At 38.8% G+C, this 25,843-nt stretch overlaps 1 protein-coding gene across 1 annotated transcript in view; it reads right to left on the bottom strand.

The window, feature by feature from the left end:
• LOC149316377 (EF-hand calcium-binding domain-containing protein 7-like) overlaps nucleotides 1–25,843 on the bottom strand; it is a 54,149-nt gene that overhangs the window by 4,411 nt on the left and 23,895 nt on the right. Inside the window, exons 5-12 of the mRNA XM_089515335.1 lie at nucleotides 22,444–22,639; nucleotides 18,673–18,782; nucleotides 10,464–10,605; nucleotides 10,066–10,175; nucleotides 9,029–9,186; nucleotides 8,771–8,904; nucleotides 3,628–3,776; nucleotides 2,580–2,789 (exon numbers count right to left, since the gene is read on the bottom strand). Of these exons, the coding sequence (XP_089371461.1) occupies nucleotides 2,580–2,789; nucleotides 3,628–3,776; nucleotides 8,771–8,904; nucleotides 9,029–9,186; nucleotides 10,066–10,175; nucleotides 10,464–10,605; nucleotides 18,673–18,782; nucleotides 22,444–22,639 (1,209 nt within the window). The remainder of the gene's footprint in view (nucleotides 1–2,579; nucleotides 2,790–3,627; nucleotides 3,777–8,770; nucleotides 8,905–9,028; nucleotides 9,187–10,065; nucleotides 10,176–10,463; nucleotides 10,606–18,672; nucleotides 18,783–22,443; nucleotides 22,640–25,843) is intronic.

The raw sequence follows: 25,843 nt of genomic DNA, 5'->3' as shown, positions 1-25,843 counted from the left end.
CCTTAGGTCACTAATTATCACACAGGAGCCCCATTAGCCATCATCATTGAACTTCAAAGTTCTGGGCCCATCAGAAGCCCTAAAAGTTTCCAGTACAATTGTGGTTGCAGTGGAAAAAGCAAAGAAACGCTAAGTGGTATGTGGGGATTGCTCAACATTATGACTTTTGAGGAGCCAGTATGCTGAGTGTCCATAACCAGTGGTTGTACATGAACACAGGTTAACTAGTAAGCATCTCAGTGAAAGCTTTGTATAAATACCTATAGCAACACTTCCACTTTTCTTTCATCAAACATCTTCTTTGTTTGGTATCTCAACAATGCATCTACATTGCAGTGGAAATAGAGCTGAGCTTCAGTTTGGAACTTTTTCAGGTGGAGTCCCACACAGGAGCTAAAATTAAGATGAGGTGGTCCACAAAGACTGAGAGAATAGCAAAATAGTTTTCTGTAGGTTTTCTGGACTATGTAGCCATGTTCTAGAAGAATTCATTCCTGATGTTTTGCCTGCAGGAATAAACTTTTCCATAATGTGGCTACATAGTCCAGAAAACCCACAGAAAACTATTTTTCTGTTCTCTCATTCTTTGTGGACCACCTCATCTTAATTTTGGCTCCTGTGTGGGACTCCACCTGAAAAAGTTCCAGATTAACCTCTCTTCCAGGTTAGCATTCTCTGAAGATGCCAGCCACAGATGCTGGCAAAATGTCAGGAATAAACTCTTATAGAACATGGCCACATAGCCTGAAAAAGCCACAAAAAACTATGTATGCTGGCCATGAAAGCCTTTGATTCCAAATTAAAGCTCAGCTCTATTTCCACTGCAATGTAGCTGCACTGTTCAGATACCAAACAAAGAAGATGTTTGATGAAAGAACAGTGGAAGTGTTGCTATATAGAGCAGGTAAGCATTTCTAGGTACTCATACAAAGCTTGCACTGAGAGCCTTCAACTTCACAGAACAGAAAAACTTTCCACAAAACATTTATTGTAACTATAGGATCGCAGCTTTAAATATTTTTTAAAAAAGAGTAGTGAGAGAAATTATATCTTAAGCTGGTACTGACAACAGAAATCAATGGGGTACAAGCTTTGTATATATATTAAATAGTCAGACAGAAGAAACTGATCGTTTTCATTAGGGTGATTCATGTGATCCTTTCTGGTGTTCACATTCAAAGCGGCACCTTTTATTTTCTGCCAAATTGGCTTGAACTTGGTTGTAATTTAGCCACACTCCTTATGTGATTAGGCACATGCTCACAACCACTAGTGTTGAGAAAGAGCAGATTATTGTAGGCTTACTGACATCTACAGTATGCTCTTGATTACAACCCCCACAACAGTGTGTTATAAAGAAAATATATATGGAAGGTACTACTAAATTCTATTGGAAACAAAGAGGCATAAACACTTGTATAGAGTAACTAGTGAGACAGGGGTCTCTAGAGAGCATGCCTGTCCTTTAGTTTCCACCTCTCCATTTCTTTCTTTGATCTATGTAATCAAGCTTTTTGCTTCCTTCCTGCCTGCAAAGATCACTTTCCCCTTCTTCCAAAAGTTAGTCCTTTGTCTGTAAAGAGAGCCTCCATGAGGCTCCCACCTTAAGATGGATGCCAGCCAAACATCCACACATGCGAGCCAATCTTAGGGGCTTTTCTAATGAAGTTTAGATAATCTTCTTTTATCTTTCTCCTTTCTTATCCCATCATGGATATCCTGAAAGAATAAATGTAATCTTTTCTTTTGTTTATCTTACAAGAGCATAGTGAGTACAGTGGGCCCTTGGCATCCGCTGGGGTTTGGTTCCAGGACCCCCGTGGATAACAAAATCCATGGAAGTTTGAGTACCATACAAAGGCATGGTAAAATAGTGTCCCTTATATAAAATGGAAAAACCAAAGTCTGCTATTTGGAATTTATACTTTTTTGGAATATTTTCAAGCTGTGGATGCTTGAATCCGTGGATAAAAAAAATCTGTGGATAAGGTGGGCTGACTGTATTTTCTCCTGTTTCTACCACTAGCTCATATAGCACTGGCTTTGCTGCACTCTGCTTGATATAGATACAAAATATTCCTACAAATTTATGGGGGAAATGCTAATCCATTAAAAAAAAAAAAGGGGGGGGGGGGGAGAAAGCCAAAACCAGATTTATGGGACATATTTCTAAATAAAATTTTATGTTCAGAAAAGAGAACCCATGGTCATGTTGGAGACTTTGTGGTTAGAACCATACTCAGGTTCTATAGCTGAAGCCTATCCAACAAACTACCATGTGCTTCAGGTTCAGAAAGGAACAGAATAATTTAATATGTATAGGGAGTATACCTCAGGAATGGCCACACCTGTTTTGTATATTAAATTCTAGGTTTTTTGCCTTTTCCTAGTCAGTTTGATATGCTTGGTGCAACTAGCAGTTCAAGCCACTGATATTAGTGTCCTCAATTTGTGAGTTTCCAGCCTGACACTAATAATGTCAACAGATAGACAAAATATCATAAATATATATAAAATAAGAAAAAATGTAAAATCTTTGGCAAAGACTAATCCCATTATATATATAGATCATACAATACCTTGTTTTCAATAACAACTGTAATCCGTCTATCACATTTGTACGTGTGGATAATTATATTTTCACTGCGATCCATTGGCCTGGCATCTCCTTTATCAACCACAGTCACACAGATGGCATTCTTAAGTTGCTCTCCACCTGTTTCCAGAGAAACTGGCTTAATCTGGGGCTTGCATTTATCTGCATAAATGTGAATAGAAAAGGGGCATGCCTATAGGGAGAGAAGAGGAAAAATAATTCCTTCAATCCATCATCACTTTATTATTGGTATTGTTTGGTTATTAACTACTAGGGAAAATGTTTGATTACAACTAACTAATGATGTGAAATGAGTTCATTCAAAACTCTACCTATCCTAATTAAGTTCTGAACAAGGTTTCAACAGGTGATCTACACATGTGGAAAAATCTGTTCATACATTCAGGTTTTACCTCAGCTGAACAGCTGGTCATTTTTTTGGCTAAGGGAATGACTGCAGCAGAAACAACCACAAAAACACTGCACATAGAGTTCTTTTCTGTAAGCACAGAATGGAGTTTGTGGATTTCATCTTGCACTGGCAGTCCTTTCTTCTCATATTGCTTTCCTTTTGTACAATAAATATGGTGCCTTTATACTTTTGGCACAAATACATGATACAGCTGGCCTCCATATCAGCAGGGATTTGGTTCTGGACTTCCCCTCACAGTTACTAAAACTCATGGGATCTAAAGTCCCATTTTCATTAATGAATGACGACATGTGCAGGGCTACACTGGCACAGCTGTGGACGTGCACCACCATTGATGATAATAGAGCAGGGCCATCTGCAGATGGCTAGCCTGCTGGTATGGAGGGCTGACTGTATGACAAATATTTCACAGACCAAGGTGTGATAAAATAATTTGCTCAGAAACAAAAGTGCATTGTTTAAAGTGCATGCTCTTCTGTTGTTACACTTTGACTACATACTAGTTCACTGAACCAAAACAAAGATCAACTTAAACAATACAGGAATAATATTACAACTGAAAATTCTAGCAACTATTTTACCCAATTATCTGTCATACCTCATTCAACTCCATTGCTCTACTATACCCCATTGACAGCAAAGTCTTCCAGAGGCCACCAAGTTTCCCGCCTTGTTCATTGGCTTCCATGAGATTCAGATCCATAAATCCTTGTTTTGTGAGTTCATTGCCCTTCATTTCAAAATTCTCTGTTTAATTTTTTAAAAAGGAACACAGAGTAGCTACTTTGTAGCAACAATGAAAATGAGCAAAAATGTTCTTTACTGAAGAAAAACAACAACAAATATTAGAGTGTAGTTATTACAGCACAAGAACTTTAGAAGTGGTATCTTGAATGAAACCAAAGCCCATCAAGTGGTGCAGTTTGTTTGCAAAGTGGTCAGTTGCCCCTGGAGTATAACTGCACCTCCTATCTCAGGCTCTCCAGCAACTGACATAAAGAGGAATACAGTCGGCCCTTCTTATACACGGATTTTTTATACACAGATTTAAGCATACACGGTTTGAAAATGTTCCAAAAAAGTATAAATTTACCTTGATTTTCCATTTTTTATAAAGGACACCATTTTGCTATGTCATTATATGTAATGGGACTTGAGCATACACGGATTTTGTTATACACGGGAGACCTTGGAACCAAACCTCAGTGTATAACAAGAGTCCACTGTACTCTTCTGCTATCAGGAATGATATACAGCCATTCTGATCAGTAGCCACTGATGGCTCTAGCTTCCACAGATTTATCTAGATCCCTTTTAAAAACTGTCTAAGCTAGCTAGTATTACAACAGTGAAAGAAAAGTTTATCTTCCTCCTCGTCACTGTCATTATCATCATCCCACCTTTCTCCCAAAACTGGGACCCAAGATGGCTAATCCTTCCACTCCATGTATATATACTTTTACCCACCTTTCATCATGTCTCCCCATACCCACTTTTCCTCTAAGCTAAACAGCCCTTCCTATTCCTCTCACCTTCCATCTTTTTGTCACCCCTGCCCCCTTTTTCCTTGCTATGTCAAAATTTAGAATCTTAAGCTTCCTGAAGCAGGGCCATGTCCTTTTGATTTGAGAAATTCTGAAAAACATATGTACCTTGACTGTAGTTTATAAATAATATTAATTTTTATAATGGCAAGATTGGATTTTCCATTCTCAAGCTTCAAAAATTGTTATGAAAGGTAAGTCCTTAATAAGATGACCGTGAATAGTACAGTCTAATGTGCCTCATACCAAGACTCTTAAAAATCTAGGTTATTTCTATGGTTTGGCTAGAGAGAAACCTTACAATCTGCAGGATACTGAAAATGAAATAATTTTCTCCTTAAAATATGAAAGACAATGGGTGGCATTTAAAAAAATGAATCCCCAAGAGCCCTGTACCAACTTATCTGGGAGTTCTATACCAACTTATCTGGGAGTAACTGTCATGGGCTCAGTGGAACTGGCTTCTGTGAAGAAATGAACAAGATTATGCTGTGAAAAGATAGAAAATGAATATACAGTAGGACCACTGGAAGATGTTGGTAAGAATCCTACAAGACAATGCAATAGTATGCCATTGCAGAAAAACACTTTACCTACATTCCTTATTTTAAAATATGAGCAAGATCCAGAAAAGCAAACAAATCCAAGGGTTCAAGTGTCCTATTTATGGTGGACAAATCCTTTATTCTAGGACTTGTGTTTGGTAAGGTCCACTGTCTTTGCTAAGCCATTGCCTCAACCTTATTCTTTTGTTTTGTTTTTTTGCAAATGTCTTGCAATTTTAAAAAAATGTTTGCTACTTGTTTTCTTATTGTTCAGGGTTCAGCTACCTTCTGGAGTAGGGATGGGCACATTCTTAGAGTTCCAAGGGTATGTATTTTCCCCAGGAACTGTCATGAGTCACGCCACCGTATAAAACTGGAAGCAGTCAGAGGTCTACTTCAAGATTTGGGGGAAAGGGATTTGGGGGGGGGGGGGGCAGGCAAGGCATGGGTTGGGGGGAATACTACGCCCCATTATGAAAAATAATCTCCCCTCCTGGAGGCTTCCAAGAGTGTTGGTTCTCCTTTTTTGATGCATGGGGGACAGGGGGTTTAAAGAGATGGGGCTGCAAAAATGGGTGTTTTTGTGTGATTGCACATGGCCCGCACATTGCTCAGATCTGCTCAAGAATCCTAAGAGGTCACAGGATAAGAAGAGATGCATAAACTTTGATGTCAGTGCATGCAAATGAATGCTAAGGCACTTTACAACATGAAGCTGGCAAATTTACATACTGTAGTTGTAGATAACATTTCAAATTTGTATTCTTTCATTCATTTGTTACAGAATAATTGATTTTTTTCTAGTTTCTCTTTAAGAACTAATATTCTCTTTTTGAGAAGATTCTTGGAAAACAAATATGCAAAGGGATCTTGTAGTACCTTTGAAACTAACTGAAAGAAAGAAGCTGGTAGCATGAGCTTTTGTAGACTTGAATCTACTTTCTCAGATGCAAGAGGAGAACAAGGTATTGAAAAGGAAAGGAACACAGCATAGAAGGCTAAAGAGCAGTGTGTAACGGTGGAAGGGTGATTCTCAAGCAGTGATCCTTGGTATGAAAGTTAAGTGTTACAAACATGACCCTGATTTTATCTATGAAATATTACAGGGTATACAATTCAATTTCATCACTGACAGAGGCTAATGCCTTTAAGGCTGAAAAAACCTTTCAGTCCTACATACAATTTATGAAAAGAAATATACTTCTAATAATACTCAGATGTCAACATTGTACTAATGAAGTGCACTGGTTTCAGTAAGCAATTGAAACATTCTTGTTACACAGAATTTTAAAGATGGTTTTCTCATTTCCATAACAATGCTAAATCGTTGCTGTAAGTTATTTATGAAGAGATTACCAATTTATAAATCTAAAGGTTCAGGGGCTATTACAAACTGCTTGAACTTTGTTCTGAAGATTTATGATGTCCATTTGAACCCTCTAGCTGATTAATTGCCATGTAATCCATCCACTGTATTCTCAGTTGCTTCCTTTTGACAAGCATACAAATGTATTGTGACTGTTGTTGTGTTTGTTCCATAACAAGTGAAACAAAGGAGAAAGGGGTATATTTTCGTTCTTGTACAAAATGTAAAGCCAAGCTGAAAATAAGGACTTGGGCATTTCCAGAGGGAATTTGACTTTCCCCTCTTTGAACAACAGACCTTCATGCCATAGCCCAAACTGCTTTTGGAACTCTCCTTCCTTTCATTCTTCCAGGGGGTATACAGAATTAGTCACACTATTCTTTGGATACAAGCCATTATATTAAAAGATGTCTGCTTTTGTGCTTGTTAATGAAAGCATGAGAAGTCCTAAAGATTTTCAGAGCAATATGGAACAGGATCTATCAAATATTGAATATTTCAGCCAGATTTAACAAAGCACTGCAGCTCTTTAAATGTCTAGTTAAGCTATTGCATTCCTGTCCAAACTGTTGGTTCCATTTTTACATGCCTTAATAAAGAAGTTGCTTACAATAATTAATGAATTTGTCTGCCTGATATCCATATAGCTGAGAACGTATTATTACTATCCCTTTCCTTGATTTGTGATAATGAAGGCCAAATAAAGAGGGACAATATGATTTATTTTATTTCTTAGATTTATACCTCATCTTTCTTCCTGCTCTCCAAAAGACTCAAGGTGTTATATCTGTAGATGATGCGTATGTGTATGGTTTGATTAGGTTTCAGAGGGCACAAATGGTTATAGCTTTATAGTGGGTGTTACACAAACCATAACTATAAGATGTTCCGAGAACTTATGAAAATGTGCATGAGTAAGGGCTAGTCCATTTTCTTTTTTGTCAGGCAATTCATTTTCATGCCAAACCATATTCTTAACATTAATGAGAAGGAAAGCAACACAATTGAGCAATGTTGCTGAATTGGAGCACATACCTGGGGAACATTGCCCTAGCAAGGTGAGGGAGAAGAGGGATCACTCTGTGCAATGAGATGCTCCCCTACTCAGACCACAAGTCACAGTTAATTATGTATATACAGCTAGTTTTATAGGGAGTTACCCTGAGCAGAGAGGTAGAGGATGGGGGACTTGGAGACATTCACAATGCTGCCATGAGTTGAGCTCGACTCGAAGGCAGCTAACAACAAGAAATGATCTCAGATGATACTTTTAAAATGAAATAAATCTAGATATACAGAAATATGATGCATTCATTTTTCTCTGAAGGAGTAAATACTTCCAAAGATCCCATTAAACAAAAACCAACTAGATGACATGGAGTCCTTGAAATAAACCAAAGAAGGGCTATCAGTGTTAACAGCCCAATGGATTAGGGATGCAATCTGTTTGTTACTCCTTTCCTTTAGGAAAGGGAAAGTTATACACTGCAGTATTTAAAATAGTATTTTAAGAAGTGAATAACGGATATCACTGAAGAGTAAGGAACTACTGTAGAGAAGAATGCAGTTTCCTTTCCTATGGTAGGCTTTCCCCACTCCCCTATGGTTTTGAAATGCTATCCACATCTGATATGAGACTTACAGAAACTGCAAGAGCAGAGTCCATTTAGAAAATAAAACAATGGAGGTCTGATCTTTTCCCTCCTTTTTTGTTATCCCCTAACACAACATCCTATTAAGGACATCTGACAGTCTGACCTCAGGCAGTAGCAAAATAAAGCAAAATGAAATGGAGGTGCTAGAAAAGAGAATGAAAATGACAGTCAAGGGACTGAAAGAGCTGCCTTTGATACTACAGAGGGGGAATCTAATGACAAGAAGGAAAAGAAATGAATTTAGGAAGAAATAAAAAGTAGTAACAATAGCATAAAGCAATTGTACATTCAGGAGTATCTGCCACGTACAGCTTGGGATACTGAGTTGTACTGATACATACATGTATGATACAGTTGATACATTTTAATTAAATATTATATGGTGTATTGAATATGTTAAAACCACATAAGCAGTTAATTGAAAATTAAATTATAAATGTCTCTGTCTCCTTCCTTAAACATATCCTCTTTACCCTTGCTAAAATACTATGATGCTAAGTAATCAGCTTTTCTGTTTAATCAAATACCTGGTTATCTAAATATTATTTGCATATTCAACCACAATCAATCAGATACATGAAGCTACAGTGTAAAGAGAATCTATCTATATACAGATAAATTTCAATTTTACCTTTGCATATGGCCCAAGTGTCTACATCACATTTCTCACCACTAGTTGTCATTTCAAAGAAATTGTATTCTTCCAGGCTGAGGAAGCCATTTCCATCCAAATCAATCATTTCAAATATTTCTGATAAGACAGCTCTGAAAGGACAGGGAGGCAAAAGAGTTCAATACAGCATCTGCTTTCTTCATCATTCCATTGTGGGGCGATAAATACTCATGTAGAGCAAGAGTGGAAATTTTCACAAAAGTTGGCTAGATTTACCTGAGCTCCTCAGTAAGCACCAACTTTCCACTACTATCTCTGTAAACGAGTTTGGCTTCTCCTCTAATTTCCTTTTTTACTTTTTTGAATCTACAGCCACTGGTAAAAGGGATTAACCGATAGACACCAGCATCAAGTTCCCCTCTCCAACCAAAAACCTACCATAAAGAAAAAGATATGTGTGGAATATTCTGGTTTCCTAAAGGCACCGCCTTTACTTGACAAGTATTTCAGAGGTTCAGATGCTGAAATCATTCTATGCATGGAGACTAGGGAGTTTATCAAACGGGAGGAATTTCTCTTAAATTCGAATGAAAAGAAAGTGGGGCCAGAACACATTCACTTAAAGTCGCTAGTTTAGCGCAATTACGTGAATGCGCATTGTGCTCGAACTGGCTTCCCATTGGGTTATCACGCAATGTTAAACCCCATGATTGCATTCAGATTGCCATTGGATTATACTTCCAATTTCCCTTGTCTTATAAACTCCTATGACGAGTCTAAAAAGTCTAAAATGAATCAGAATCAAAAATAAAAGAAGGCACAATGAATTACACTGAACTGAGTATTGGGCTTGGAAAATGAGTACTGAGCTCACAAATTGGAAGCCTTACTCTAAACTGAGACTCAGAGCTGCTTCATCTTTCATGATGCATGCTGTGGGTATCAGTGTTTGCTGTAGCCAGCATGTAGACAAGTTGTTTGGCAATTGTCTGCTGCTAGTCTGGGGATATGCACATTCTCATTACACTTTTCATGTTTGGTGCTGGCAGGCAAAGGATCAGAATATCAGTCTGGATTTTGTATGTACAGTCCTGAATGACATCTAAAAGAAAAGGCTTAGCATTTCTCTATTTTAATACTGGTTTACTCACTTTCTTGACTAAAAGAATTTGCAAATTCACTCAAATGCATTTATTCTGCTCTATCCCTTAGTTTAAGTCTAGGCAGGCTGGTATTATTGCTATTGCTGTTATTGCTACATACACTGAGACAGTTTCTCTTGTTAATGTAAGAGACTTAAAATATTTTCTGACCTCTTTATTATGTAGCTCTGTGAAGCTCAGAAGCTGTAAATTGTCTTCTGTTTCATTGTCCTTGAATATATACAAAGCTGTGTCCACTGCTAACCATGGGGAGACTTTCTCTACAAAAAGTGATAAAATCAGAGCTTTATTTATTTGTTTCTTCATTTATATCCCTCATTTTAGCCAATATGGGGTGCAAAGCAGCTGGGGAAAAGTTTGGAAAGTTAAAAGTAGTTAGCTGTAGTTCTGTAGAAAATAAAATTCAAATAACCAGTTACTATTTTTCTTGTTTCTCAAAAGCAACTAAACTGTTATTCCTCCCAGGATAAAGGTCACTTTCTGAACATTTCATTTGCAAATCTAGAAAAGTAAAAGCCATTTATTTGGTAAAAGCTAAGTATTCTTACCTTCCATTTGGCTAAGCTTTATAGGCTTGATGGTGATACATACTGTAGATGTCTGTGGCAGGAACAACTTGTAATGATGACTAATTATGTCTCCATTGTTCTGTAAGAAGAAACATCCTTTGGATTGTGCACAATGCCATTCCTAGAAACAAAACAAATAGTAGAAGCAATGTTATTCTTTTTAGATAATGATTTGGGTAGCCATGCCTATGGTTTACTAGCCAAGTCCTTCTGCTGCTATTGAAATATTAGTACTGTACTCTCTTCTTTTTTGGAGATTTATTTGCTGAACTGGCTTCATTACATAATTCTATAAAAGTTAATCAGAAAGTTAATTTTATAAAAGTTAATCACACTTGGAAAAATTACTCTCAGAACTACAACTTCCATTATTCCAGCCCATGGTGGCTGGTGATACTGGAAGTTGTCATACAAAACGAATTTAACATTTCCAAAGTAGTTATCACATGGCGAAAACTTCCAGTCTATTCCAAAGTCATCCCGGAGTTAATCATGGGTATTCACATTAATGCGCGAGAGATTATCACATGCAATCGCTGTCACTGCGGAGTCATTCCAAGCCTGATCCAAAGTGAGCCCCGGAATAGCTAAATTTGGTGAAAACCGAATTCACAAATCCTTCTCCCAGGCTGATTCACATTCAGTTCAAAGTTGTGTTGGTGTGGAATGCATGTTTGCTTCGGTCCTGGTATTCCCCCCCAACCTAGAAAGCTATCACAATTCCCATGAAGCTTCACTGCAATCTTGCTTCTATTTTGCTTCCGGTAGTCCTTCCACTTATAGTGCTGACGAGGGGGGAAAGCAAATGTTTCCGATGGTATGGGTGGAGAGCTAGTGGAAAATGCATATGTGCTCGTTTTAACATGAACAGAGCAGTGTATGGTTTGTGCCTCTGCGCATCTTCCACCCCCCAAGATCTGCAAATGGGGCTTTTCCTTTGGGTAGTCATATTCTGATCTCCCTGGGTGCATTGCCCAGCCGATGTGATGGGGATGGAGGTGTCTTATTTTGCCAACACATGTCATATGTAGGAACGATGTATGCATGTGCGCACGCACGCACGCACACACATATGTGTACATATGCATATACATTCTCATACATATACATGCATATACATACAGATATAAATATGTATTATATACACGCACATATATACATTGTTGTGTGTGTGTGTGTGTGTGTATACATATATGCGCCTTGAGGAGCTAAAGCACACACACACTATTTACAACTACATGTGCTTGGAGCATATAGTGGCATACCTGCTAACACTTTTCCTGGTGGCACATCTGTGCATATAGATGGACACACACACACACACACATACACATAAATAAAAATAAATAAATAAACTTTATTTGTATACCGCCCTTCGAAACATCAGGGCGGTTCACAGCAGACATCCATACAATTATTAAAACAACATATTAAAACCATCAATACAGTAAAAATAGTCTGTGCCAAATCACAGATGACTCACCAATGGCTATCAGGGGAACTAACAAAGGGACTTAACAGGGACTTAACAGAGGGGGGAAGGGCTCACAAGGCAGAGGCTTAGGGATAAGCCTGCCTAAAGAGAAGCGTCTTTAGCTCCTTCTTGAATTGGGCCAGGGAGGTTGCTGAACGGAGCTCGGTAGGCAGCGCGTTCCAGAGGATGGGGGCCGAGGTCGAAAAGGCCCTTCTGGTGGTGTTGTTCAATCTAGCCTCTGGAACTTTTAGTAGCTGCTGCCTGCTGGATCTGAGCGTGCGGGGCAGATTGTACGGAGAGAGGCGGTCCTTCAAGTACTCTGGGCCCAAGCCATTTAGGGCTTTATAGGTTATAACCAACACCTTGTATTGCGCCCGGAAGCGAATAGGCAGCCAATGTAGGTCCTTTAAGACCGGTGTTATATGACTGGTCCTAGGTGTATTAGTGACCAGTCTCGCTGCCATATTCTGCACTAATTGCAGCTTCCGGGTATGGTACAAGGGTTGCCCCATGTAGAGCGCATTGCAGAAATCCAACCGAGAGGTTACCAGAGCATGTACTACTGTTTCTAGGTCCCCCCGGCTCAGGTAGGGACGCAGCTGGCGTATCAGCCGAAGCTGATAACAGGTGCTCCTGACCGTCGCATCCACCTGAGATGTAAGGTGGAGCGACGAGTCAAGGAACACCCCCAGACTGCGTACAGAGTCCTTCACGGGGAGCGTGATCCCGTTCAGGACAGGTGGAACCACCGCCATCCCTGGGCCAGGGGAACCTATCGCGAGTACTTCCATTTTCTCTGGATTCAAGCTGAGCCTGTTTTCCCTCATCCAGCCCATTACCGACTCCAGACAGGCCACGAGAGGAGAGATGCCATCCCCGGTCACTGCATCAGTCGGAGACATAGAGAAAATTATTTGGGTGTCATCAGCGTACTGATAACCCCGCGCCCCATGTCTCCGGATGATCTCTCCCAGCGGTTTCATGTAGATGTTAAAAAGCATGGGAGACAGAATGGCCCCTTGAGGGACCCCAGATGTTAGGGGTCTCTTGTCGGAGCACACGTCTCCCAGCTGCACCATCTGGAACCTCCCAGTGAGGTAGGACTGGAACCACTGAAGCACAGTGCCCCCGATCCCCACCTCCTCCAGGCGCTCCAGAAGGATACCATGGTCTATGGTATCGAAAGCCGCTGAGATGTCCAAGAGCACCAACAGGGACACGCTTCCCCTGTCGATGCTCATACACATATATGCATAGCTGCGTCCATCTATATGTGCAGATAGACATGTATAAAGTGCACTTATAATGTGCGTAGACCTAGTGCCTGCGCCCGCAGATATATATATATATATATATATATATGCCCACATCTATATTTCACATGGAGCCTGCATTCACACAAAACAGGAAACAGGGGAAGCGGCTCCCTTCTTCACTCTGGAAGCATTAAAGTTCATGATGCGCTCAGAGCCCCACTGGGCATGCACAAGGATCCCAATTTGAATTGGTCAATCCACATGGTATGTACTTTTGTGATAATTTATTTTGCACTCACTCCACTTTGCATTTGAATGATTGCAGTGTTGCTCTTCACGAGTGGTAATTAATCACATAATTTGGCTTATTTTCGAATTGGCCCTGCTTGGCATTTCCTTCGGGATGGGGGCACATATCCCATGTATGGTAACAGCCCAAGTTCTGCCTGCCTGCAGCTATCCTCCTGCTGCTGCTCCAATTTTCACTTTTAAAATGAAAATGTTATCAGCTTCGGCTGATACGCCAGCTGCGTCCCTACCTCGACCGGGGAGACCTTGAAACGGTTGTACACGCCCTGGTAACCTCTCGTTTGGATTTCTGCAACGCGCTCTACATGGGGCAACCCTTGTACCATACCCGGAAGCTGCAACTTGTGCAGAATATGGCAGCCCGTCTGGTTACTGGCACTGCCAGGGCCAGTCATATAACACCAGTCCTTAAAGACTTACATTGGCTGCCTATTCGCTTCCGGGCGCAATACAAGGTGTTGGTTATTACCTATAAAGCCCTAAATGGCTTGGGCCCAGGGTATCTGGAGGACCGCCTCTCTCCGTACAATCCGCCCCGCACACTCAGATCATCAGGGCAGCTATTGTTAACCGTTCCAGAGGCGAAATATAGTTCCACCATCAGGAGGGCTTTCTCCATCTCAGCCCCCAACCTCTGGAACGCGCTGCCCTTCGAGCTCCGCTCAGCCACCTCCCTAGCCCAATTTAGGAAGGGGCTAAAGACCCACTTATTTGAACAAGCTTACCCCTGACCAGTTACTCTCCCCCCCTCCCCTTGTCAGCACTGTCTTGCCGGCATGGACATTTTGTTATTTTTATTAATCTGTTTTTAATGTTTTGTATGACTTGTTGTTATATTGTTCGGAATTGTTGTTCACCGCCCTGGTTTTTAGAAGGGCGGTATACAAATAAAGTTTTATTATTATTATTTATTATTATTATTATTAAAATAAACAAACTGAAAACTACGGTAAGAAGTTTCATTAACTCTCCCATCCTACATACATCAAGTTTTCTCCTATCCTATAAACAAGGTTCCATATTTAGTCTCTCAGACTATCAATGATCCTATAAACTCAGGTCTAAAACCTCTATAACTGGATATGCTTGTCCAATTTTTGTATATCCACTTCATAAATCTGTTTCTTTGGTTTTTCTTTAAAATTTCTCCTCAAATCTTTACTGTGTATATTATACCTATGATAAATGCTTCTGTAACTGTACACAGAGTTTTTCACTAAATCTCACTTATGTGCATCTGCCTGAGAATAAATTAAAACTTAGTTTAATGGATTTACTCTCAGGTAGATCAGGATCAGCCACGTAAACCCAATGGGTGATCATGGACAAGTCACACCCTCTCAACCTCAGAGATGGCAATGGCACGCACACACATACCCAAAGAAACTTGCCAAGGAAACCCCATGATAAGTTCACTTAGGGTTGCCATGGTTTGGAAATGACTTGAAGGCACATATGACAACAGAGAATGTACAAGACTTCAACTCTAAGCATGCACACAGAATTAGAAAATTTATCTTAAATATCTGCATTAACACCCATCTCATTGACTAGGTACTTCCTTTTTATTCATAAAAAGCATCATGAACACTGATTACATGTCATATATTTTTTTAAAAGCAAAATGTTCAGACAGGCATCTGAAAGACAGTTATTACACATGATTGTCCAAATTAGGACATGAGAAATTACACTACATGATTTTTACATTTATAAAATATGAGGAGCAACAAAAAAATCTCTGCAAAATTAAATGACATGTCATATGAATGGAAACACTACTTTGATGCTACAGCTAAGTAAAGTGCTGTTGCTACTGCTGCTGCTACTATTAAGAACAATAGTAATTACAGAGCAATCCTATGTGGGTTGAAGAAGGGAAAATGAGGCAAAAGAACCCTATTGGATTGTATTTGGTAGGGGGAAGAGTTGTGTGTGTGTTTATTAGCGTACCTTTTCCCTTTTTATTTGCTTAGTTTCTGTTGATTAACATTTTTTCCTTTTTAATAACTTTCTGTGTTTATGCTGAGGATATGGGAAGCCAGATAAACCAGCTTCTTCCTAGCCTCTCAGTGAGGATCCTGGGCAACATGGGGTCCAATCCCTGGGTCTGCCGCAAACAGTATGGATCACCTCTAGGCCAGTCAGTGCGCAACCCAGGGCATAGCCCTGTTAAAATGGATAAACTGATGCTACTAACAGAAGATGCTTCTGCCCAAATCCTAACCCCATATCTGACCCATCTTTGGAGCAGAATTGCAGTTTCCATGTCTATATAGCTTTTTCTGAGCACTGAGAATACTTGACTTTGCCACAATCTTTAAGGCAAACAGGTATTACTATTCCCCATTCCAGATGGTAACTGAAAAAACAGCAGCTTGGTAAGTCTGCCTTGTAACTTTGCAGCTAAGATAATTTCTCTGTGTACCTTCTTTGTGACTACAATGCATAAACATATAGTTTTAAACTTGAGGTATAACAAGCAATTGCTTGTGGCATTACTAGAGGGATTTTACTGTGTTTGAAAATACGAGGAAGAAATGTTTGCAATAATGTCTGCACTATTGTAGAAAGCCATGAAAATCTCTTTAAAAAGCCAGTCCCTTGCCTGTTATGCTGTTAGAAAGCATAAGGTGGTGCTGCAGCCCCTGAATCCGCTTGTAAGACCCAGAGATTCTAGTGCTTTTTCAACTGATGTTTGTACACTGTGCAAGTGTATCTTAGCTCATAGCAAGATGCATGATATGGAGAAACAGGAACATTTGAAATTATAAGAAAAAAATACAAATGTATCAAAATATCAAATAGATGTATGGAAGCAACAATGTTACAGTTATGTAACATCAAACAATGAATGTATATGATCATGGCTTTCAGCATTGGGTGCAAGCATCACAATTATCATTCATCTTGCCTGGAATATCCCACAGAGGCTTCGTTGAAATGGATTTCAAAACTGCAATTGCAATCTTACCTACACTTACTGCATGTAAGACTCATCAAATACATAGCATTGCAATGCACAATGCAAAATGTAAAAGACGTAGACTGCTTTTTTCTACATGCCTTGCTTAATCTACTGTAAATCATTATGGGAATTGTTGTGTTGAGAAAGGTACAACTATCTATGCAGAAATCAAAAAGAATAGTCAGAACAAGTGAGAAGTAAAACATTGGCTTCTGGTAATATTTGCCACACATTTGTATACAACTATATTAATAAAACTGCAATGAATTGTCTTTCTAGTTTATGATATTGTAGACATATTTTATTTTCTTATATATTTATTTACATTTGTTTTATAAGAATTTATTCATGTGTTCAACTTCTATATGCTATCATTTATGCAGATGATTGCAAACAGGAGATCACAATTTATTTATTTATTTATTTATTTCATTTCTATGCCACCTTTTCTGTTGCTTTTTTACATTGTATAATTCTGGAGCTCTCTATTATTAAAAAAATATAGCAGGCTAGAGAATGTGCGATTAGATTTCAGAGTAATTTTTTTTACAAACCATTTATTATCTACTGCCAAATCTCATAAAGTTTAATAAATGGAAGAGCTATACTAAAAGTGCTTTATACTAAGGGTGGGCAGATCAGTCAAACTACTTTTCATTTCTGTATTTACTTTGCAAGTGCTATTTTAAAATTTAGTGAAAATAAAAGTTTACTTTTTTCACATGGCATGGTCAGTTCAAGGAATGTCTTTCTCTTTAGTTATTTATTTATTTCTTAGCTAAGCACCACTTAAAGCGACCAGAAGGTATGTGCCTAACGTTCCATGAAGAACCATGTTCTATGGTGCCATGGAAGGAATCCATGTTTTCTTTCCCTTTGGGTGCCTCTCTGCTGACTAGTGCAACTTTCTGCTGGCATAACAGGATTTCCTCCGAGTGTAAAAGCACTGCCCCAATGGTGCAGGTTTACTTCTGCAGCACACTATAATTGGTGGGCAGCAGTCTGAGTGTGGTGTTGGCACCTAATTAATATCAGAAAAGGAAAGAAAACAAATTAATTATCTGTCTGATTGTTTGCTAATAACAGGTTAGAAAGGTACTTCTCATTACTATTTTATTAGAGCATTGAAACAGAAGCAGTTAGTACTAGAAGAAAACTATATATTTTCACCCACAACATATCACCTTTGAACATACTGGAATTACAGGCTAAATTGCACAGGGGTTCAGATACCTAAACACACATATACACACAAATCCTAAGAGAGGATGTTTTAAAATTTTAATATAGAACAAATGTCACTGTCTAGCAATGTTAAAGATATAAAGGACTTCAGAGTTCAATAACCAATACAGAGTTGTTATTTGAAACAAAAATGTAACTCAAGAGAACAATCAGTTCAGTCTTCTAGCTGCAGTTATATTATGTGGTCATAACCATTCTTTCTCCCTCACACAAAGGTCTCAAGGTGCACATTTTTAATGTATCTTAGCAGTTTCCAGCTAATGTTTTATATTTCTCTAGCTATTATTTTCTGCTGAAAGAAAACTAGTAAAGGTTGAATCAGGAAAGGGAAAACAAAGGGAAAAAGATCAATATTAACACTCTACAAATATTGACTTAGCAAAGTGACTTTGTTGTCTTTCTCCCACGGGAATGGATATTGAATGAATGACTTATTTAAAGGAAATTACTTGTAAAACTTATTAGTGTAAATAATAGTCAATATTTTCAGGCTATAGCATATATTTTCCAGTTAATGTCTGCTGATCTGGGTAGGTTGGAAGATATTAATTTCCAATTACCCTTCCTATAGAGGGTTGTGATACATAATCTTTCAGGCTACTTAAGCATTTAAAGTACTAATAAATTATTCAATTTTGCATTTCTCACACAGTCATTAACAATTTTATCCAAGACTGATTTTCTTTATGGAAAACATGGTTTGTTCTAGCAAACCTTCACACCTGAAAAATGATCCTAAATAACGGGATGTCAGCAAAACCAACATAATATAAAAATGTTTATAGTGTTTTGCAACCAGTAATGTCTGTGTGCTATATTGTTGCCCTTGACAAGCAGTTAATAACTATAAGCTAATTGTTTTCTATTTAAAATGCACCATCTACACCTGGTGAGGGTGAGCACAAGTCAAACTGAATTAAAAGACAAAAAGTCTACCTTTGTTGCATTTGCTTCAATCAGTTTTGAATTTTTGTTGTAGCTGACATCCATATTAATAGTGGAAGAAACACATGTTTTGTAACTTGGAACGGAAGGGCTTTGCACACCTGTAAAATAATTTTATTTACTTGGTGTTTGACTATATTTATAGTGAGAATGGTAAGACACGTTAAAAAGAAAGAAAAAGAGCTTCTTATTCAGCTTTGTGTTCTCTTGTGCCAAAGGATAAATCTTCATGGGAAGAAGAGCAGGTTAGTATCTACCTTGATTTGCACTGAAACTGCCCAGTCCACTTGTAATGAACCTCCAACCCTGCATCTGTCCAGTGAGACATTTGAACTCACACATTAGCAAATCCATCTTATCTATTAACTCAGACATCAGAGTTCATATCCTGAAGTGCCATATAGTACTGTGTGAAATCTGATCAAGATGAAGATTTCTCATTGTAAGTATTTGCCAGTGATACTGATCAAACTTTCATGGGGAATGGGAACATTTTTTTGCCATATATGTAGATTTATTTCCATTTATGCAATTAGATGTATGTGAATGCACAAAATATATAATAATTTTGTTTATATGTTTATATTTGTTGCTGTTATATGCTTTCAACATAATTATGACTAATGGACCATTATAAGGTTTTCTTGAGAAGATTTATTCAAAGGAGGTCCTCTAAGGCTGAGACAGTATGGCTTGGCCAAGGTCACCCAATGGGTTTCCATGGCCAAGTGGGGATTCAAACCCTGGTCTCCCAGAATTCTGGTCCAACATTCAAATCATTACAGCATGCTGATTCTCTCCAATTTATGCACCACCCTTCATTTTTAAATCAGAGTAGTATAATGACAAACATTTAGAATGATTATATAAATGATTCCAAAAAGTTCTGAAATGGAAGGGAACTGTGTTAAGCACTTCCTTTACTGAATTCTAATGGGCACCCTGCCTGCTTTCAGAAAAAGTGAACCAGTCAGTTTTCAGTCCCACCACTTTCTGAGTTTCATCCACTGGAGATACAAGGCATTCTCATATTTTTCAACTTTCTACTAAGGAAGGGTAGGCTGTCTCTTTCTTTGTCACCTTTACGCAGGCAGACAAAGACATTTTTATTTAGGTGGACCTGTCATCACTGACTCCATTTGCTGCAGAAGAGGATTTTAACTACTATAGGATGATACTATATTTTATATAGTATAGTATCCAAAGTAGTTAAAATCCTCTTCTGCAGCAAATGGGGTATTTTAAAATTGTATTTTTAACTTTGCATACATTAATATATTTTATGTCATGTATGTGTTCTGTCTATTTGCAAGCAGTCTTTGAGTTCCATCTGTGGGACAAAAGTACGTTTTAGATCAAATAAATAAACGTGGTTTTACAATGATTACTGAGATTCTAACTGTCTTCAATTCCAACCAGAATAGTCAGTGATCAGGGCAGTGGTACACATCATCCAATAATAACTGGAGGGCCACAGGTTTCTAATCTTAGGACTTTATCACATGAGAAAAATTGGAAGGTTAAAGTGGCCCCAATGCAGGGTCAGCCAGAGTATTAGGGAAACTTCACAGCTGCTTATCACATGACGCTGCATGCAATCTGGAGAGAATCCAGGGAGAATGTGAGGTGAATCAAGAAATGAGCAAATTTGCAAAACTACTGGATTTGCATGTCCATTCTGCTTGCGAATTCACTCCCTTCGCATAATGCCAGGCGTGTGGAAAACAAGCCTCCAGATGGCTCCTGTTCTCAGATTTCCCAGCGTCCCTTGCTGCAGGGAGAAAGCCTTTTTCTTAAAGGGATACACACACACTTCCCTGGCCCCGTTCTCTCCTCCTCTTGCAGGCTCTAATTAAGGGAAGAATTTAGTGGGAGAAGGCAGAGAGAGGACATTTTGCCATTCCTCCTGGACAGGAGGGGGAAGTGGAGGACATGTCCTGGAAAAGGAGGGCATCAGGGAGTGTCAGCCCTCTGTGGAATCAGGCAAGCTTATGGACCAAGTCCCCTCCTTTTTCTCTCTCTCTCTTGTGTGTGTGAGTCTTTGTGTGTGGTTTTACCGAGTTTGCAAAAGGAAGCCTCATTCTGCCTTCTTCTGACACAGCTTCTGGGGCTTTTGGGACAAAGAGGATTTCCCTCCCCCTCCCTTCCTGGAACGTATGTATGTGTGTGTGTGTGTGCATGCGCGCACGCACTTGTGGAAATGACAGTTTGGAGCATGTGCAGAAAAGGTATTTGTACGCTAGCAATAGGGATTTGCTTGCCTCCTTCAGATAGCCAAATTCACATTGGACTCTAAGTAATGTGCTTTTAACCCCTTATTGGGCTCTGTGTGTGGTAGCCATTAGTAATGGGCTTGCTTTTGTGGGATGCCAGCACTTTAACCATTTTTGGGATGAAAGCGCATAGGTCCACGTGTGGAAAAGTCCTTAGATTTTTGGGAAATGGGCACAGTTTAATGGTAAAGCACATGGATTGATTGATTAAATTTATGCCTTGCCTTTCTCCAGGGATGGTATGCAATGTTTTATGTGCATGCACTTTGCATGCACAGGGTACTAGGTTAAAACATGAACACTTTGAGATACAGATGGAATAGTCACTTGACTAAATACTTGTAGAGCTGCTACTTGTTAGTAGAGATTATATATTTTCACATTTCTATTCCATTGCCACTACTATGAATGTTGATGTAAATCACAAAAGCACAATACCACAAAGATGTTTTTGCCCAAAAGCAGACAATATAGCTGGGGTTGCATGTAGCTTCCCCAGATTGTCTTTTCCACCCCCAAATCGTGACTCCTCTTTTTTTAGTTTTAAAAAAAAACTAACCCACACACATTGCCTCTCTTGGAGGCCTTCATGAGTGGTCATTTTCCTTTCAAATAGGTCACAGGGCCTTCCCATACTGTTTTATATTTTAAAAAAGGGTTTGTTTTTATTGTTATCCTACCTGCAGTTGGGCTGTCTGTGAGGCCCATGGAGGATCCTGGGGCAGATAACTTGCCTCAGGACCCTCTAAAATGGACAATCCCTATTACCTTGTCTTCAATTACAATATGTAAATAGATTAGTAAAACTAAAATGAACAGGCTGATTAATACCAAAAGAGTGGCTGCTAGCCCATCAAAGTGAAGCCATGTCGAACCTGTTTCATTTCAGTAGCAGATTCAAGCACATAATTAAGTTTGTCCCACTGAAATTAAAGGGACTTTAAAATGCTTTGTACTGTTTTTATCTCACACAGCATTTTTCTCTTTATATATCTTGCATATATTTGTTTCCTTATTCAGATAAGTGATCAACAGACTAATTATGTGCTATGTCATTTACCTTCAAGTAATTTCTGACTTATGGCCACCCTATCATGTTTGTTTGTTTGTTTTTTGGAGCCGAGAGAATGTGACCCACCCAAGGTCACCCAGTGAATTTCTTTTGTCAAGAATCAAACCCTGGTGGTAGTCTAACATTCAAACCACTATACCATGCTGGCTTTCTGCACTATATGTTATTTTTCTCTTTTGCTTTTGGACACAATCATAATAAATCACTTGATACTACATAAGGAAAAAAACTTTAACAAGAAATGCATCCAAATTTGTTTTGACCCTAAGGTTGTGGAAATAATGACATTAGCTCTGCTAGCAAAGCAGAAGTTATTATTTAGCTGGTCATTTCAGAAATGGAAATGGAAAACCCACTCTGATCAAGATGTTGATGGGAAATTTATGGAAAGAACTTCTTAAGTTTAAAAATAAATACCTTTTCTAAACAATGGCCCAGCTTCTGTTTTCCTTGTAGTTTTTGGTAATGGTTTTGAAACTGGTGATTTGGCCATTTCTGATGAGCTGTCAAGCTGGTTTCCAAACTGCTGACGTTTCAGTTTACTGTCAGCCTCCAGTTTCTCTAGTGCATTCTTCAGACACTGTTCATTGATTGTCATATACAATTTACAAAACTGTAAACAAAAACAGACACACACCTTGGTCTCTCAAGTATTTTAGAAGAAAAATAAACACAGGCACCACTAAGCAGGAAAAAGATCAATAGGTAAAGAATATTTCCTCTGGAAGCACAATCCTCATTTTATTTTCATGAATCACAATGACCACTCTCCAGTGACACAGTAAAATGGAGCCATGAGTCAATGAGGAGATCACACAAGATAAAATAAAAACCAAAAGTTATCCCAATATAAGATTTATACTGTCTACCAGGCTCATCTATGGATAGACTGGCTTTTTATGTCTAATTTTAAATGGAGAAAGACTTCTATGGATCTAAATGGAAAGTTCTATTGAACAATGTAGTCATTGTACAGACAAGATAAAACCCTGAGATAAAATAAACAAACAAAGATTCACACAGAACGAACAGTTGTATTTTTTTAAAAAAATCTGCTATTTTAGCTACAGCCACAAAGATAATATTGTGATAGCTGGCCTCAACATACAGTGAAAAATATTTCTAACAGCCTTTAAGCATCTTTCATACTGCACTTGCTATTTCTCCCACTACTATTTGTTATAAATATATCTGCACCGTAAACTCTTGAAGCAAAAAGCAGTGACAACATTGCTTTGATGGAATATTATTCCTCTTAGTAAACTCTCTATGGAAGCAATAGACAAAATGTGGTCCAGATTTTTTGACTCCAACCCTCATCATCCCAGCCAGTGTAGCCAGCACGAAGGATGATAGGAGTTGCAGATCAACAACATCTAGAGGGCTGTACTTTGTCCATACCTACTGTATGGCTCCATTCATTCTAAGTATTCCTCTTATAATATGCTATGTACATAGAGATCCATGTCACAAGTTCTTGGTGGCTGCTCCCAGGCAATGGAACTGTCTCCCATGAGAGTCTCACTTGGCTCCCTCTTTGCCCTCTTTTTGCAAAGACATTTTCATTTAGATAGAACTTTGGCTGTGAACTGGTTGTGGCAGAAGGGTCTCTGAAAGGGCTGCGCTAAATTTTTATTGTCCTTAGTATGTTTTAAATGTGGTTAAAACTGTTTTAAGTAAGTATTTTTAAACCTTTTTATTATTTACTTTTTAGTTGTACTTTGGTTAATACTTTATTAAGGTATCCAGCTCCATGCTGGGAGAAAGGTGGAAAAAATAAATAATTGAATAAATAGAGAAAGGAAGAAAGGTACGTTATGGATGAATACGTGGAGGCTCAAAGAAAGAGGTACACTTCTGCTAATGGAAGGCTTCTTTATGAAAAGGCTATTTTTAACCTCTTGAAAAAGTGCTATATTAAAAAAATGACTGCAAATCCACTGAAGGTTTTCAATTTATGCACATTTTTGGAAAGATTTTGTTTAAGTTCTTCCCTGTGTTTTTTTTTAATTGTCCTCTAAAATGCACATACCCTATAAAATGCATACACAGGCTCTTTAACGCTACACACTTATTGTTCCATCCTATGGAATTCTGGGATTCACATTTTGGAGGGGCACTTATCAGTCCCAGACACAAAACCTCACCAAACTACAAACTCGAGGATTCTACAAGATGGAATCATGGCAGTTAAGGTGGAACCATAGTGCACTAGCAGTGTAGAGCAAAAGGACTTTACATCCCTTGTATCATGATAGTCATGTGGTAACCCAACCTTTGATGACACTATGACCCTTACTGCATTACAAAACAAACCTTGTGGGAGAGGGTTGTAAACCTTTCCTTCTACCAAACAGATTTTTCCAGAGAAACAGAAGGGACAGTTTTTACAACTAAAAGAGAATGAAAGGTCATGGGGATAAGCAAGCAGAAAAACACTTCTCTGTTGCAGCCTGTCGGTTTTGTTTTGTAATGCAATAAGGCTCTTATGTGGTACTTCCTGTGATAAATCTTAAACTAGGTTGCTCAAGTGTTCACAGAACAGCACCAGTTAATTTCTCCTTCCACTCACTTTGCATCCAAGACACAGATTGTGATGAGATATTTATAAGTAACCACTACATTAGCATATTAATAAGCATATCTCAGAGTTCCAAACCTATATGCCTTTCATTTGTCAGAGGGCAACTATATTGGGCTCCACTGTTGAAGATTGCAACATGAAAAGCTATTGTAATATATCACTATTAAAGGACTGCAGTTTTTTAGTTCCTGACACACTGCCTATTCTCTCAGTGCCTGCCATTCCTGTATCCAAGGATCATCATATCTTTTCACATCTACATACAATATCATGCAATCCTCAATGAAAGGATTGCTTAGAGGTGAGCAGTAAACACCTGCTTAAACACTGTGAATCTATCCTATGTAGTTTGTCTGACTCCTGAAAACAGCAGTACTGGAATGTTTCCAGCTGGCATGAATAGTGGCAAGAAAAAAACATATTAGATACATATCAGACAGGGTGATACCAACAAAATAATATCTATAAATTATCATGATCGAACCCTTCAGCAGCAAACTCTATGCCATCTTCTTCAACGGACTGTTAAAATCTAGCAGACATGGACTGATTGGGTGGCTCTAAGGAGTGGTAAATGCCTCATTTTGACTGATGACCTTCTCTGGGGGAAAGACGGGGAAGTGTTACCCTGTTGATCTTTCTACATCTTTCAGAGCCTTCTTATACCATTGATCATGGTATCCTACTGGACCAGCTCCATCAGATAAGAGTAGGAGGCACTATTTTACAGTGGTTCCACTCCAATCTGCAAAATTGATTTCAAAGAGTTGCATAGGGGCATTCCTGTTCAGCTCCATGCCCATTGTGCTGTCAAGTGCCACAGTGTTTCACCTTCTCCCCCATGCTGCTCAATGTCTATATAAAGCCACTGGGGGATCATTAGGAGTTTTGAAGTAGGATGCTGTAAGTCTGCTGATGACACTCAGCTCTACTTCTCATAGTCATCAGAGTTAACTGGGGCTGTGAAGTCACCAGAGCAGTACCTAATGGGCTGGATGAGGAACAATAAACTGGAGCTGAAACCTTATAAGACAGAAGTACTATGGACTGACAGGTCTCGGGTCTGGGAACTGGATAGACTACCTACCCTGGATGCAGCTGCACTTCTGAAGAAGCAGGAATATAGCTCAGGAGTACTCCTAGATTCATGTTTATCATTAAAGGCCTAGGTGGACTCCATTGTTCAGAGTGTTTGGGGCCAGCTTTAGCTGGTCTGCCAGCTATGGCCTATCC

This window comes from Sceloporus occidentalis, unplaced genomic scaffold, assembly GCF_023333645.1.
Source record: "Sceloporus occidentalis isolate IW3139 unplaced genomic scaffold, rSceOcc1.0.p SCAF_3, whole genome shotgun sequence".
NCBI lineage: Eukaryota > Metazoa > Chordata > Lepidosauria > Squamata > Phrynosomatidae > Sceloporus > Sceloporus occidentalis.
The sequence above is the reverse complement of the archived record's forward strand: the minus strand, read 5'-3'. Positions and strand labels throughout refer to the sequence as shown.